The 17,395-nt window shown below is 39.1% G+C and overlaps 1 protein-coding gene across 2 annotated transcripts in view; it reads left to right on the forward strand.

Moving 5' to 3' along the window:
• Positions 1-17,395, forward strand: part of LOC124285540 (cubilin-like) — a 66,350-nt gene that overhangs the window by 35,767 nt on the left and 13,188 nt on the right. Inside the window, exons 1-12 of one of the 2 annotated variants that reach the window (XM_046721781.1) lie at positions 5,576-5,983; positions 7,789-7,867; positions 8,136-8,269; positions 8,820-8,969; positions 10,071-10,152; positions 11,550-11,692; positions 12,027-12,164; positions 13,665-13,731; positions 14,503-14,624; positions 15,387-15,530; positions 16,851-16,935; positions 17,255-17,379. In XM_046721781.1, the coding sequence (XP_046577737.1) occupies positions 5,911-5,983; positions 7,789-7,867; positions 8,136-8,269; positions 8,820-8,969; positions 10,071-10,152; positions 11,550-11,692; positions 12,027-12,164; positions 13,665-13,731; positions 14,503-14,624; positions 15,387-15,530; positions 16,851-16,935; positions 17,255-17,379 (1,342 nt within the window). In that variant the 5' untranslated portion in view covers positions 5,576-5,910. Of the gene's footprint in view, positions 1-5,575; positions 5,984-7,788; positions 7,868-8,135; positions 8,270-8,819; positions 8,970-10,070; positions 10,153-11,549; positions 11,693-12,026; positions 12,165-13,664; positions 13,732-14,502; positions 14,625-15,386; positions 15,531-16,850; positions 16,936-17,254; positions 17,380-17,395 lie in introns of those variants that run through there. The other variant, XM_046721782.1, reaches the window with a different exon arrangement.

The raw sequence follows: 17,395 nt of genomic DNA on the forward strand, positions 1-17,395 counted from the left end.
TAATTGATATGAGTTCCAAAAATTGCTTGCGACACCATTTCGAGAAAAACATGTTTTCATAAACATAAGTAACTTGCATAGTCAATCAATCCGTCACTAACATGCAAGAACGAGATATGCTGTTGAAATACAAGCTTCGACATTATTTGTCATACAAACACAAGCATGAGTTCTTTTTTCTTCTTAATTTGGAAACTACAAGGGCCCTCGTTAGAGAACATGCCTCCGCATTGCATAGCAATTTCCTTTCACTATTACATTTTTAAAGTACTACTGTGTATTGGGACTTTAATGTACTTTCACCGAACCGTACGCAGATAGCCCTTGTGTCATACCTAACATAACCACCAAGATTCATTCAAATCCATCCATAACTTTTTTAGTTATTATTCATATCCTCCATTTTTTAACATTGTGATTATGTAGTACATGTACATTAACATACACTCTTCCAACACAAATGAAAGTTGGTACGCAAATGTCAAATCAAGCATGTTTTGAGGATTGAATATTGCTGTTGGTATGGTTTAGAAGAACATGCGTGAGCGAATGCAACCATAAACAATTTTGAATGGTTTTATTGACCATGATTGTCATGATGAGCTTGACTGGTATGGAATACAACCAAAAGCCGCAATTATAGCTTTTTCGCGTGCAACCTATGACTATAAAATACCCAAATGTATGTCCTAAATTCACCCAGGACCCTTGCAAATATTGGATGAGAAAATGGGACGTCTCAGCGATGCCCACCGAAATATTGCCATTGGACGATTACAAGCTGGCGAATCCAAGAGTGTCGTGGCGAAGACCTTCAGCGTTCATCCCAGCACAATACCTCGTTTGTGGGATCGTTTTGTGCATTCCATTTCGACAAATGACCAACCAAGACCAGGAAGACCGTGAGTCACCACACAGCCCAAGATCGATACATCCGGGTAACCCAATTACGTGACAGCCATCATTCCGCCCGGGACACTGCACAAGAACGGTTTGTAGCCCGGAGAATGTCCGACCAGACAAAGAGGAACCGTTTCCGAGAGGTAGATATGCGTGCCAGACGTCCACAAGTTGAACCCTCTCTGACACGATTACATCAACGTCCGTGAGTCAGGTGGTGTAACGCGGTGCACTCATTGGCCTTGGAAACTGGACGCACATGTGGTTTAATGATGAATCGCGGTATCCCCCAAAGCAACGTGACGGAAGACAGCGTGTCTACAGACCACGGAAAGAACGTTTTGCATCCAAATGCATTAAGCAAGTGGACAGATTTGGTGGAGATGGTGTGATGATGTGGGGAGCTATGTCATGCACCTGCAGATCGGAATTGGTGCTCGTCCAAGGCAATCTAAATGCCGCGAGATATATCGACCAGATTCTCTGTCCTCACGTGCATCGTCTTGTCGACCGCCAAAGGGAGCTGTACCACCAGGACAACGCCAGACCTCACACAGCACGTGCTACAGTGGACTACCTGGACAAAAACAACATCAGTGTCCTCCCCTGGCCCTCCAGATCCCCGGATCTGAAACCAATTGATTATGTGTGGGATCAGATAGATAACCGTGTACGTCAACATCGTAATCCGCCATTGAGGCTTTAACAGTAACTGTTGTTAAACATGCTGCAGGAGGAATGTAGGATTCCACAACGAAACATCCAACAACTGATTCAATCTGTGTCAAGGAGGTGCCGTGCAGTTCTAGCAGTAAGAGGTGGCCCTAGAAGGTAGTAACGTCAACGTCACCTCGTGGACAGCAGTAATGACTATGATGACTATCATTCTTTGAAGTGTGTACGAGATACCAACGTATTGCTCTACATAATTTCAATGCTCAACCGTTTATTTTCGTTGATTTACATAACTGAATAAGTTTTCAATGATATTTTGCTTTTGCGTTTCTTTTTTTGAAGAGTGTACTTTTTCAACTTCTAATTGATTTGTCCTGGGGACATACCCAAGAGATCCAGAAAGTTTCATTGACATCCATCTAGTAGTATTTGAGTAAAGATGCTAACACATAAATACACACACACAAGCAGGGTTGACTGCATACCCTCTGCAACAAACTTTCAGTTTTAACAGAAGCACTTATGATCATAGTGATTATTATGCATCATATATTATTGAGATTTATGATATATACTAATAGTCGTAAAACACCCATCACAAGGTACATTTTGACATACTACATGCCTATGTTGTGATAGTTTTATAAAATTATGATTTTTTTTCGATTATGGGTACCGATGTTCAGTTATCCCAGAGTGACACTTATAATCATCAGAAAAAATGGAATCATGGTTTTTCTGAATCCATATGCAATACTGATCACAACTATCAGTGGTTCCAAAAAATTAACATCCACTTCCCACGGGAAGCATTTTTGCTACATAAGCCCCTGCACTATGTATTCGAACCATACGTTTTCCATCCAAAATCTGTTGGCATTTGTCAACGGAATTTACAGAGAACGATGTATCAAAGCTTGATGGTGGTTTGGAGTCTTTAACTGGTTTTGGTACAGGTATAATTATGACATGACTCCATCTCATGTTCAAAGATCACAAGAGACTAAAGTATGGGATATCTTTATCTCTTGTCGTGTTGACCTATTCATGTTTGTGATGCCACTAGGGTTTGGGACAAAGACTGGACCTGTATTTTATACATTCAGTTTATCAGAACACTACTCCTTACATGGGTGTCACACACGGACACGACATATGTTTACTGTTCAGCTGATTTGCAAGGAAAAGACAAGTTGCCCTTTCTCGCTAACTAAACATCACCGGTACTTGTTTGTAATGTCTCGAGCCAAAAAAGTGGGCCGAAGTTCTTTTAGGACAGATCAAAGGTAAACTGTTAAAAGCATTAGTACAACTTTATTGGCACACGGAGTTCAAATCGTTCTGAGACACGACATAGTGTTTGCAAAGGTCATTGTAAAGCAATTTTTAGACGAATTCCCCTAGCGTGTATGGAGTGAGAGTGTTTTTACGCCACTTTTAGCAATATTCCAGCAATATCACGGCGGAAGACACTAGAAATGGACTTGACGCATTGTACCCACGTTGGGAATCGAACCCGGGTCGTCGGTGTGACGAGATAACGCTTTAGCCACTAGGCTACCATACCGCCCCACTCCTATTGATGTTTCAGCATGTCATCATTCCCCATGTCAGTCTCCATACACGCAATGTTGATTCGCCAAAGCACAAGCAGCGAAAAACTGAGACATCATTTTCAGCTGATCGTAATGTAGACTTTCCTTGGTAATATTATAGAAAAGCTACAAAATTACGAAAGATACATATTTAACGGTACACAGCCCCATATTAGTCGACTACCAAGAGAAACTATCCACAATCTATCTTCGCTGACATTCATGCGTGTACATACGATTTAAGCACGGACGAGTTATGCCCCTTCTCTTCACGATGGTCTCTTTCTCGTTGTTGTGCTGAAGTATTTGATTCTCGTGTCAGGTGTAAATCGAAACTTATCTATATATAATATTTATAGATGTACATATGTTGATAGAAAGATAAATAGATAGATATTAGCGTTATGTGTATGATATCAGATTGATATCCGACTGTTTCATATCGGGCCCTTCAATATCTATCCTTTACACAGGCATATCCTTTGGACTGAACTGGTACGTTTTACATACATAATTTCAAAAATGGAACAAACTGATATGCTGCAAAGTTTCATGTCCATAACATATCTGTATAATGTTTGTTTTATATCTAAAACATGTTTAATATATTTAATAGGATTTTACTTTTTATTACAAGTGTGTCCAGTGTTGGTTGGCAGCGCCGATACTGACTTCGTTATCACGAGGAACCAACTTAAAATACAGCAACACGTTCGTGCCCAAGAATCATGTATTGTACCTTATTATATTCATACGGTTTGGACTGAGGGAGCGAATGAATGTTGATTTACACCACGGTCAACAATATACCACGAACAAGTCTACACAGATTTCAGATTGAATATTAACATTTAAAATCCCCTTTTACTGGTAATATCAAATAGAATAAAAACATATAAAAAACAACAACAACAAAACCCAAAACAAACAACTTGAAGCGAGAAAACAATATGACTCATGTCAATTGAATGTTGTATAAACACACAATATTATATTACGAGACAAAAGACCATTCAATGATATTTCAGCAAAGGAACGTTGACTCTTTAATCTAATAAACGCACTTAGCTTCACTTTCGCTGAATAAGGATAAAAGGCTTCCTTAATCACAAGTGAATTGTTTTGAATCCCACACATTCCTCGGCCTTCACTACCATTCAGTACCATAACGTAATTTGCTTTATGTTCCTGTGAGTGCATATTGCTTCTCGTGTTCTTATTCTAATTATATACTGTTCTTCGTGCGTGTTACATGATACCCTATATCAAGGAATGCATTATATACAGAAACGTCAATAAATACATATGCTTAAACTTTGAATTTTAGACTTTATAGCAATTAACAGCATACTGAAAGAAGCTTAGAGACATGATCCGTGAATAAATTTGCTGTGCTAGATGGAACCACCCTAGAGTTTCTCCGGGATAGTATTTACACACTGAATGCATATTTTAGAGGTACAGGTCTGGATGAATGATTAGTCTATTCAAACATATGCTAGCGTCCTAGCAGTTACATCATTCATGTGTTCTATATAGTTTAACTGTTGCATTTGCGCATAATGTTTGAGAAACAACAAAACCGTTCCATGTTTCATGTGGCGTTGGACAAGGTTGTATGCTTTAGTCCATATATTTCTAGACTTCTTATCCGTAAGACATTGAGAGCCTTGTGGCAAAGTTATATTTTCAGGAAAGATCAAATATACAGTTATGGAAGAACGTTATGGTGATATCTGACAATCGTCGTATAAAATATAAGATTTATTAACCTATAGATTCATCACTTTTTGTACGGAACATTGTACGCACCTTTCACAAATAAAAAAATACTATCGTGTACCGCAAACACTTTTCATTTTTCCAAAATAGAAATGGGAAATTGATCTGAAAATATTACTTTGTAAAATGATCAATGTTCTATCTAAATCCATAGAAAGTATGGATAGAAAGTGTAACTTTTGAAGGGCATTTAGAAGTGGAATGCATAAGAAACGCAAGATTTATGGATTTCAGCATCTTTATTGTGAGTAACACGACGTTTCGGAGCGTATGCTTGCTCCTTCCAGTATACTCCCTACTATTCACCTGATGAAGGAACAAGCATACGCTCCGAATTTTTGTGTTACTTACAATAAAAAAGTTGACATCCTTAAATCTTGATTTTCTTTAAAAAATTGTCCATAATTTCCATAAACATAGTCTAGCTATGAAAGTACGAAAGTACATTTATGTTTGTCAACATATTACGCATCTGCATGAAGCAGTGGGTCCAAGCCGAGTTGCTTTTCTTCGTGATCTCCTTCTTCTTGTATAACAAAATAAGCAAGACACTGTTGAGGTACGAGAGCCCAGGGTTATGCCCCTTACCTTATATTTATCGTTCGTTGGGTTGGACAAAAACGATTCGTCCGAATGGTTTTCATTCTTTATTTACAACCTGCGTAGCTTTCAACCTAGATTAAGCTGACACGCCGCGGTCTGACCTAATTGTTATTCGCCAACCTGAATCACCCCGGCCAACAAAGATACCGTGACACAGTTGCCTGAGAATGTGTGTTGACTCAAATGGCGCTTATCAGCCTGAACTGAGCGTCCAGTCAAACACACCCGGACGAGGTGAAGACTCGCGGTAACTAGGATGTACTCTGATGTCGACATACAGTAGGGTATACCTCTCCCTGCACACAGACTTGGCCATGTGAGCTTAAACTGTAAAGCTAGTGATCGTGGACGAACGATGGAAATAATGGACGTACGTGTTCTCCATGGAGTGTGTGTTATGCTGTTGGGAGCATTAATCACTAGTTCAGGTGGGTATTGATCGTAGTATCATGCTTGAACGTCCATTCACACCTGGATATAGAAGTGGTACACAAATATCAAACGACCTAGTTCGTACAATGTGTATGTAGTGTCAGGAACTATATCGAAATACGGTACATTCAGAAATCAATATACCAACACAAACACCTGTTCATCAATACTGAATACACACACAATATTATTTGATACAATTTATTCTCGAAGTAAACAGAAGTCTAATGGAAACTATAAAGTGAAATGGTATGAGGATAAATAGTATTTCTATAATAAAGGTGTGTGTTCTGCTTATCGCTCAAACAAAATGGTGGATGAAAGATTGCTTAATGCTTACACACTGTGTGAAATACGCTGTGAATATTCGAGATGACCCACACTCCGTGGCAGACAACATGTTTGACTCATTTCAGCGACCATAGAAATAAATTTTGAAGAAGAGAACGTGCCGTTTTCTAATCCATATGATGCTCGTTACATTGTTCCTTTATAAAGGCACGAACTATAGTCGGGAATGCTGTGTCATGACCAGCTGGTGTTTTCCAATATTTACATTTGGAACATGCATAGCAACGGTTTTATTTACATTTGTAACGGGCATAGCAACGGCGTTTTCATCTCAGTCATGTCGGGTATTCAAGTTACCTATCAGGTCAGCGATTGTGAGTGGTATGGGTTTACACCACGCGAAACAACAGCACCGCAGTGTGAAATCAGGACATACCAATAATTATAATAGAACAAATTGTCTGTGAGTTGTTTACTTCAGTTACAAATGTTGAATGTTAAGGACACCTCTGTTGCGAATAAATCAGGGTTTGTGTTAGCCATTTGAAATAGCTTTTTTTTCTGGCTTCATTCCCAATCCGCATGTCAACATATGACTAATAATTTCAGAAATTCTAAATTAAAAAATGCTACAGATTCCTCACTGGCAAGACATTTTTAGGACACATCAACCTGTATGACACAACATTAAGCCACAATATAGCAAAGAACATGTTTACAAGTCCGTTAAACTTGGTGATTCCCTTGCTAGTATTATTAGCATGTAACATCTGGGATTCACAGATAACAGTATTGGTCGGATATTTGTAAATTAGATAACTATGATATAATTTGATTGCTCCGTGCTTGTGAATGCGCTTAGTGATTATCAGTTACCTAAATATCAAATACATTGCTATTACATATAATTGATACTCGATATGCTCCAATCACGTCTTTCGGGTGTGGAAGGAGAGCTCAAAGAAGATGAAGAAGACGGTCAGCCTGTCATTTTTAATACTGGTGCATCAAAGCAAATGTCACAATCGATAACGACCACACAGTCATCGGAGAGAACCATTACATTACAAACATTTGAATGTGTCACGTCTTCACAGTTGTTTCCGTCATTTAATGTGGCTATGTTCTACAGTAGAATTTGATATCTCATTACAAGACAACGATATATAATCATTCGGTTGAAAAGTTGAAGAAGTGGTTCACCAGAGAATTAGGAGCATTTTGATCTTAACAACTAAATTAGGAAAATATAGAATGCACTAGGATGTCACAAATTTGGGAACCTATGCTCGCTTTAATCAGAGATTCGGCAACTGGTGGAAAGGTGATTAAAGGAATATTGATTTGCAAAAGCTGATGATTACATTCTTATATATCCAGTTATGATTTCTAAACATCTCATAACCAATATGCTTTTTGTTTGAGGATTTAGAATGATACAGGACTCTACGGGATTCGGGACATAATCTCTTACATATACATGGATATATCTTGAATATGTTCTTTACAGATGCATGCAACATTACGCTCTATGCTCAGAGGGAGCCGCTGAACTTCACTTCTCCAAACTACCCTCACAACTACAGAAAGTATGTACAATGATTTGATTTGCATTCTCTTTTTTTGTCTACGTGACACTAATTCATTTTGAGTCAGTGGGGATGTGTAATACCGAAATGGCATTATGCAATATTTCGGCATGTCAGAGCATCAGGTTATATTTTATCATTCGTTCAAAGCCGATCTTCTGACGACAGATACAATATGTTCATTTCAAGATCTGCCACCTTTTGGAGAGTATTCAATATAACGGAGCATGCTTCTAACATGTATAATAACGTACAGTTTCGTCAACAGCAATGACTATTGTTATTGGAACATCTACCCCCAAACAAGCGGATACAGAGTTGTACTCGACATGGTTTACAGCAACATCGCAGGCTCAATTTATTCATGCTTGGACAGTCTAACCCTAAACATGAAACATTCCGGTATGTTATATATACTCTTCATTGCATTTGTAATTCCGACTTACCCGCCTTTGTTGTTCTTGTCGCTTCCTGCATGGATACTGTTTTCTATATGGATGCAATTCTGCTGAAAAACCGTTCCGCGTACGATATGCATAAAAAATAATATTACTTGATAAATATTTGCTTAGGCAGGTAGCCTTTACACACCTTTTTCGTGAAGTTCTTGAAAGGCATATAGAAGTTGGTAACAAGTATAAGACAAACTGTTATGGATGTCAACGTCTTCTTTATTGTATATACGTTTCTGGGATTTCCTTGTCCCTTCGTCAGGTGAACCCAGCCCAGTCGAGAAAAGCCCAGAAACATGGTGTAAAGAATAAAGAAGAAAGTGACGTCTATATTATTTTGTGATTTACGTTCTGTTTGCTTTTTCACAACTGCAGCAAAGCAAGAGAAATGGAAAGTAGAAAATATGAGTAGCCAAATATGGTTAAATAAATACGCATTGAAATATTTTATATCTAGAAATTGAGATAACTCTTACCAGAGATTTTTATTTGATCGACAGGGGACTTGAGGATCGACAGTATCCACAAGATATGTGGAAAAACGAGGAAAAGTATGTCAGCTCCACAAGGTCAATACTTTTACGTTGTTTTCAAGACGGATAACAGCATCACTGAAAGCGGTTTTCTGATTCGATACTACGAAAGTGAAGGTAAATTTGAGAATAATATGACAGTTCATGTACTTACTTTAACAACCAATATTTCAGTCCAGTATATTTGTGTTAATTAAATGAAAATCAAGAATCTAAATGGTGCTTTTTTTCACGTGTGTTGGTACTAATACAATTCGTAGAGAATCAGTACTCTCCTCAGTGAGTTGAGAAGGAAAGTCGAGTGAACACTGATCCATCATTAAGACTGAAGACATTGCACCGATATCATCAGAATTTCAGTTAATGGACCTGTTTATCGTTATTAAGCTCCCTTTATGTTAGTCGAGAGCGGAAGGTCGCGGGTTCGATCCCCGACCGCGTCATACCAAAAGACGTTAAAATGTGGTACTTGTTGGTCCCTGTCTGGCGCTCGGCATTAATGAGTACAACAAGGACTGGTCGGCTCGGAGTCAGTATAATGTGTCTGAGTGGGGTATTCATGCTTCACTGCGGCCTGGTATCTCAGTGGGCTAGCACTATAACACCAGCTTCAGTCTGGGCTAGTACAAGCAGCCGCACATACACATACACACGCATGCACGTCGTCATATGAGCGAAATATTCTCAAGCACGACGTAAAACCCTATTTCACCTCACCTCACCTTTATGTTAGTCAAACGAATATACTACCGACCAAAAGTTAAGATTCATTTAAAGCACTCTATATATGTTATGTATATGTTTTATATTGTTACATCTACTAACTTGGGCGAACCAACTACAAACCTTATGCAGATGAATTGCACGATGACCATGCATTCAACTGCTGAAAAGCCTGTGCAAATATCGTGCATGTGAACAGTTGCGTTTTGGTGTAAAGTTGTAGAAAGGATTCGCCAATGTTCACTGAGTTTCATCATTCATTGATCTCAGGACAATAATCTTTCCAATGTTACGAATTTGTTTTACAATACATCAGTTCATGTGTAAACAGTACCTTTAAACAGTATAGAATATTTTGCAAAATCTAGTTTAGATCAGTTGACTGAAGTAATTGGCTACATGTACACTAGTTAGTCTAAACTTTTGATGGGTAGTATATATAGCTCCCGTCACACAGTTTGGGCCACATATGCAATATTCTGAACATGTCAACAGATGGGACCGAAATGAAGCGACTGCAGGCGACAGTAGGAAGTAAAACATTCACCAGTCCCGGGTACCCAAATGCGTACTACCCGTGAGTTGTATATTTTTGCCATTTAAAACATACAAGTTATCAAACATGTATGAGAATACCTCTAATACATACCCTAAAATATGTTTCGGAATAAACACCCGCAAATATGATCGAGTACACTTTACTTAACGGCGCCACAGTGCCTGGTGAGAGGTAGCTGATTGTATGGAATAAATGCCGTGCATGCTATATTTCATTTAAAATCATAGGGGAAGTTGTATATACTTTAGATTACAACAATGCATTTAGCATATATTGTACGACTATGCGTGTCTTGATTTTAAGTATGACCTTTTCGGATCTTGGAAAATGTTTTCATGGAATAAATGGCTTGTTCAGTTCAAAATGCTATCACTAGACAAACACCCTGAACAGTTACCATTTACAAGGCTTGCCACGAATTCATTAGTTTTAGATGCCTTAGAGTTTTAAGAATAAAACTGTAGATACTTCACGTTTATTGCTTAGGACCAATATGTACCCGTTGTTGAAAGTATCAAAGTATCTGAACCGATATAAACGCTTACACCTGAACTACTTGCACAATAAATATATCGTTTCATAAACCATTATTATTCGAAACTAAAGGTACATGTTATGAAAGACACATTTAGTGAAGAAAAACTGTTCAATAAATGTATGTAATACTGTGTATGTATGTAATGTATGTATGTATGTATGTATGTATGTATGTATGTATGTATGTATGTATGTATGTATGTATGTATGTATGTATGTATGTATGTATGTATGTATGTATGTATGTATGTATGTATGTATGTATGTATGTATGTATGTAATACTGTGCATGTATGTATGTATGTATGTATGATACTGTGTATGTATGTATGTATGTATGTATGTAATATGTATGTATGTATGTATGTATGTATACATGCATGTATGTATGTGTGTGTATGTATGTATGTATGTATGTATGTCTGTATGTATGTATGTATATGTATGTATGTATGCATGTATGTAGCAGTAGAAGGCAGACAGTATTGACCTAAGGTGTCATCTCACTCGAGTATGTATGAAATTTGTATGATTGTATGTAATGTAATGGGCTAAATAGAATATCGCATGAACCAGATACACGCTGCATGCATAGCTGAACCGTTTAATGACAGTAGAACAAACCTAAGGCAACGATTGCGGTGGCATTTCTGTGAAGTTTTCAACCTCCACTCTTGGTTACATTGGTTACATTTAGTTCTATTGATTGTACTACTTAGCCATATCTAATTCCTTTTCGTGAATGTATGATTTATGGTATTTACAGAAGTAAGGGGGATAAGGTTGTAAATTGTTCAGAAGAAGATTTTGACTTTGCTATTTTGCAGAATTTATTAATGTACTGAAAGCACATTCTGAATAATGAATCTGTCTTTCAGAATGCAGACACGTGAGTGGACAATTACGACAGAACAACAAAATCAGATTGTTTTCCTGGAAACCATCGATGCTGTATTTCAGAACCCGTCATCGGGAGGAATTTGTTACGGCGATTACGTCAACGTGTATAATGGTCAAACTCGTGAGTTCCATATCAATCACAAATGATCAATCTGCGTGTAACGAAAAATTACGCCAATACTACACTTGTAAATCAAACATGTAGCTTTGTCTGATGGGTAAAGTCGGGAAAAGAACAGTTTGACGAGAACAAAATAAATTTTGATTCATTGGATATAGAATTACATCAGAACAAAATCAATATTAATACGGGCATGGAAGATGGCTTGGTGTGAGTATTTTGTTATAGCGTAGGAAATATACAGCAAACAAGGTACTCATATCAGCATGTTCAGTGGTGAATTTCAAAGAACAAGGTAATCAATGTCCAACAAGGTTGTAATGATCACTTCCAGGTTCGGATCTCCTTGGCACATTCTGTGGGACAGATAAACCCGTTTTTCTCAGCAGTGTTTCGTCAATGCGAGTTTACTTCCACTCAGATAACACAAACAACTACAAGGGATTTCAAATGAGATACAAGGCTGTCCCAGGTGTGTATGTTTTGTGTGATGACCTATGTTTACTTGTGGTTCCGGAGTTGTGAGATTAGGTAGGCAGGCACGAGTGCAGTATCCTGTTTCTTACTTCAAAACCGCATCGCTTTAGCAATGAATCGACGAGTATATTTTGTCTATCTTTATGATGACAGTGGCGCATTAATTCATAAACAATTATCATTGGTGATGTCATGAGACTTCCATTCGTGCCATATCTGTAGACGGTGATAGGGACATCTAGATAACAACTACTCCAAAACCAAATGTTCGATGCAAGCAGGATTTCAACCGCAGCACGACCACTTTGCCAATACAATTCCAGCAGGAAAGTAGTCTGTCATACTCTGGCCTTAATTCATCATCGCGGAGTAGCCAATCACGGATCAGGAATACATGTAATATATATAATCACTTGAGGTGAAAATTTCGGCGGATTTTGCTTTTTAGGCCCATGCACATTCACATAAGTGATCATGTCGCTGAATCCATGTATAATCTCAAATAGATAGAAATGCATGTTTGTCCGTTTTGCAATTATACAGTTAGAATGTTGTCGTAACTGTGCAGGGACGACGGGGTAGCCCACTGGTGAAAATGTTCGCTCGTCACCCTGAAGACCCGGGTTCGATTTCCCATATGGGTACAATGTGTAAAGGCCATTTCTTGTGTCCCCCGCCGTGATATTACTGGAATATTGCTAAAATGGGAGTAAAAATAAACTCACACACTCACACTCACGTAACTGCGTTCGGGCGTCAGTAAACCCTACAACCGTTACCAGAACGTATTTCCGTATGGCACACATTCATAAAATGATGTACACTAAGTTATAAACCCACATTGGTTTACTTTGCCAAGGCAGGATATGCTTGTACCACAGTGGGAAGCTGGATGACGGCGTTCGGCTTCCGTCAGTTGAAATGCGCGCACTACTCTACTCGTGTTAACTGTATCTTTTTCATGGTTCAAACCTGACCTGATCGTGATCACATGTTCACATTCCTTGTTTTGATTCGTTAACTGTATCTATCCTTGAACATACACTGATCGGTGGTGTATCCCTTTTCTTAATCGTAATAATGTCAGATTTATCTGTTCTGTTTCTCATGGCGACTGCGTTCTGCCCTTACTTCACTGACTGACTGACTGAGTTTGGTTTTACGCCGCTTTTAGCAATATTCCAGCAACATCACGGCGGGGGGACACCAGAAATGGGCTTCACACATTGTACCCATGTGGGGATTCTAACCCGGGTCTTCGGCGTGACGAGCCAACGCTTTTACCACTAGGCTACCCCACCGCCCCCCTTACTTCACATCAACTACGGCGCAAACAATCTGTCTCCGTGGCTTTCCCAACGTTAAAGCACCCATGAGAATAACATCAAATCTAAAGAAGGAATCTGTTGTAATTTTCTTATGGTCAAGGGATACAATTGACCTTATAACAATACTGGTAGCGTAAACATTTACTTACTTTTGTCTCCATTATTAGCAACGATGTGCAAAGTGACACTGACGGCAGCGCAGTACCCACTGAAGATTGTCTCCACTGGAGAAAGGTAACGCTGGTCCTTTGCATTGTGACATATTTTACATTGCATGTAGTCATTACTTATCATATTATATATATATATATTTGTGTATTTATATAGCGCTATAGTCCATCCCATCTACATGCATGCTCAAAGCGCTTTGTTTTCCCTCAATCATTGGCTGTCAATCTCAAAGGAACATCGTATTTTCAAGCTCAACTCCCTGGGGATCATACAACTTGTGCAGCCAATAGCCGCACCAACTTAATGTGGCTTTCCCATCCTTTCGAAGTACCCATTCACGTCTGGGTGGACTGGGACACATAGGCACATTACTTTGTCCTAGTTTACTGGACGTTGCTGTACCCGCAACGAAAAGTTTGTTTTCATGTGGCCACCATCTGGTCATTTACCAACGGATTCTTGGGTTGTGCACAGGGTTGTGTACTGTACACAAGGGGTTGTGACAACATTGAAAGAGTCTGCACACAAAGTTGACTCCAATGTTTTTACACCCGGTCACAAGTGGGTTCGATCCCGGCACCTAAAGCTCGCTGGATCACTAGCCTGGCGCCTTATACAGCTCGCCCACCATGCCACCATACCCCTCATCCCCATACAACTATTGTTACTCAGTAATGGAAAGTTTCAACAGTCTTAATGCCGAGACCGTTTTGTAGGACGAGGTCTGAGTTATTTCGTCTGTCTCTCAAGACATATGTTTGAAATTGGTAACAGTACAATTAGCATAATTTGTAAAATGAATATTGCTACCTTTATTTTCTGTATTTTTCTTAGTTGGAAATGTGAGTGGTATATCAAGTCACCTGCATCACGTGGACGAGTAGGCATCCAACTTCTTGCATCAGATATGGATGAGTCGGCCAACGGAACCTGTGTAGAACTGTACATATACGACGGTATGTCCTGTCACATTCTGAATGATTATTACAGGTACTAAGTCAACTTAGACGTTGAGCGTAATGACATTGGGTCAATATATACTCAACAAAAAAGTTAAGGACCACCTCAATTATCAATATTTTAGCATCTAATGATCCATGTAATACTTAAATACTAAATATTGGGATGGTCCTTAACTTTATTTTGTTGAGTATAGATCACGTGTATGGTCGTCAAGATCGCACACCTCTGAAAAGCAGTCGATTCCTGACGGTCTGTACTGACTGCTGACATCATACCTCTAAACAACTGACTGTAGGTGGAGGTTGCAATCACAAATCTGCTTTAAACGTAATCGTGGTGTGCGTCACACGGGTGTTCACATTGTGATGTCTCAGACGAATGCAGCCGAAAGTTCTTGAAACTGCTAGACCAGAAATTCCAGAAACAATGGCCCGGTCACGTTGCCGGCTTGTCAGTCGCTGCAAAGTTGTGTTTGAAACATTTTCCTGCTCATCAAAGTCTGTGTGGATGGGATAGCTAAGGTGATGACCTGATTTTCTGCATGTGATTATTCTGTTTTAAGTCTTTTTTAACGCCCTAAGAACATGCAAATGTTACTTGTCCATCACCAAGGCCATGTCAAAACAGCCTACATGTCTTTACCGTGTGTGCCGCACAACAAGAAAGTGAAAAGAATTACCCCTCACAATTATTACCAGTTACGTGTGTTTCAAGTTTCTAATTTTGCTGAGTATATAATTCTGATGTATGTGTAGGGAGAAGCACCGATGAGTCAGACTTGCTGGGAAAATGGTGTGGTTCATCTGACGTGCAGTACACCAGTAGGAGTAATTCTCTGACGGTCATCCTGCGGTCAGGTAACCAGAGGACTGTGAGGGTATCCTACAAAGAAATACAATGTACGTATCACTGGAGCATGCCTGGCGTCCGCTAAACAATTCCTGAATTCACATGACCCCTGAACACATATTCTGTATGGGTATAGACTGCACAATCTTTCCAGACCCTGCACTCACAGCTAATCATCCAGATAACTTTAAGCATAGACACCACAGATATCGGGCCAATTGTGACGTTGATTTAGTCGATGACGGGTTAATGATATGCTCCGGAAAGGCCGGGATGCCGACAGCATAGTCGTCTCACCACTTTGTTCCTACTAATGCAGTTTACCAAAGGCTGTTGATGCTGATGGGGTCACTGTAAACATCCGGTTGTGCTGATGCAGAATGCACAGGTGATGGTTATCTTGTGTGGTGGTCACACTCGATCTTCTAGTTCTGAGACTGTAGTATGTCTGGCCAACCTGGTTGAGGCGTCACATAGTCCGACGACTCTCTGTCTTGTACAGCTGAACGTTGTGTCAGTGTGGCCGTTCGAATACCCCCATCTTTGACATTCCATGTTGTCGCTCCGCAGCTGATAGTCTTAGCATTGCGATGCGTGCCTTTAACAGGTGCAGCACAAACAATCTCAGTCGACTGCGTTTTATACTGCTGGTGCATTTCATACGCTTTTACCAACTCATTTTAAACTCATGAATTTCATGATATCCCACGCTCAACATTGTAGCGGATATCTGTGGAGCTTTGGCAACACGTACGCAATGTTCGTGAGTTGAAACTTTTGTGACTTTTCGAAATATTTATAATATTTTAAAATAATCTCCCAAAGCCACGTACGTATTTTCTTTTGTATGCCATTTGTCGATATACACACATACCATCAGGTATTCTATAACTAGACGTATACATTGTCTATGCACTCTTGGTTATAATGAGAGTGTACACTTTGTTGATAATTATGGTAAATCCTGTACCTAATTGTTCTGACTGTCGTTATCTGAAAACAAATGGACTTGAAAAATATGTTTTCACCGGGAGGATCCGGGTTAGAATAGGTCTGTAGCAACCCCTGTTTGTCACGAAAGGCGTCAATCTGAATCAGGTGGTCAGGATCGCTGACTTGGTTGATGCGTGTCATCGTATCCCAATTGCGTAGATTGAGGCTATTAATGTCACACGGGATGTGGGAAATTTCAGTATTTTAGTCTACTCGCACGCACAAATTAAGTAGCGAAATCAGTCTCACATCGACATGTACTTCTCCGTACCATACATAAAAAGTAGAATGACGTTAGAATCCGGCCTTCTACTTTATCTTCAACTGTGAATCCTTCTGGCTCAGAAGAACCTTACCTTGATATGTTACTTTTCAAGCTGTATGCGGAAGTACAAGTCTAACGGCTTCCAGCTTCAGTGACAAGTACCTGACATCGCCTGGCTATCCCAAAAGTTACCCCGAGTAAGTACAATACAATCACAAATGTTGGTCTCAAGAAAACATCAGTTGTAAATTTTGCTATTGGTTTCATATATTATGCAAACACTCAAACCGTTATACTGGTATTTGCAGAAAACAATGCGCATAAACAAATTGCAGAAAACAAATTGTTTTTGCCTTTTTGCTTTTTAAACATTTTTTTTATTGCACCGAAGAGTGAACATAAACAAAAATTCAAACCGTCGGAGGAATAAATTTGCATCAAGTTATAACATGAATACATTCAATATGATTCGATATGATAATGAATAAGAATAATATGTTGCTGTCTTCGCTACAGTGACTTATACTGCGTTTGGGAGATTTATGGTCCATCTGGAAAACAAATTAAAGTTGAAGTTTTGGACATTGAACTTGAATCGTCGTCTGGTTTGTGCCAAATGGATTACCTTGTGTTCAAAGATGGTAAGTAGACCCATAC

The sequence above is a fragment of the Haliotis rubra genome, unplaced genomic scaffold (genome assembly GCF_003918875.1).
Source record: "Haliotis rubra isolate DU_JTF1 unplaced genomic scaffold, ASM391887v1 Scf362, whole genome shotgun sequence".
Taxonomy (NCBI): domain Eukaryota; kingdom Metazoa; phylum Mollusca; class Gastropoda; order Lepetellida; family Haliotidae; genus Haliotis; species Haliotis rubra.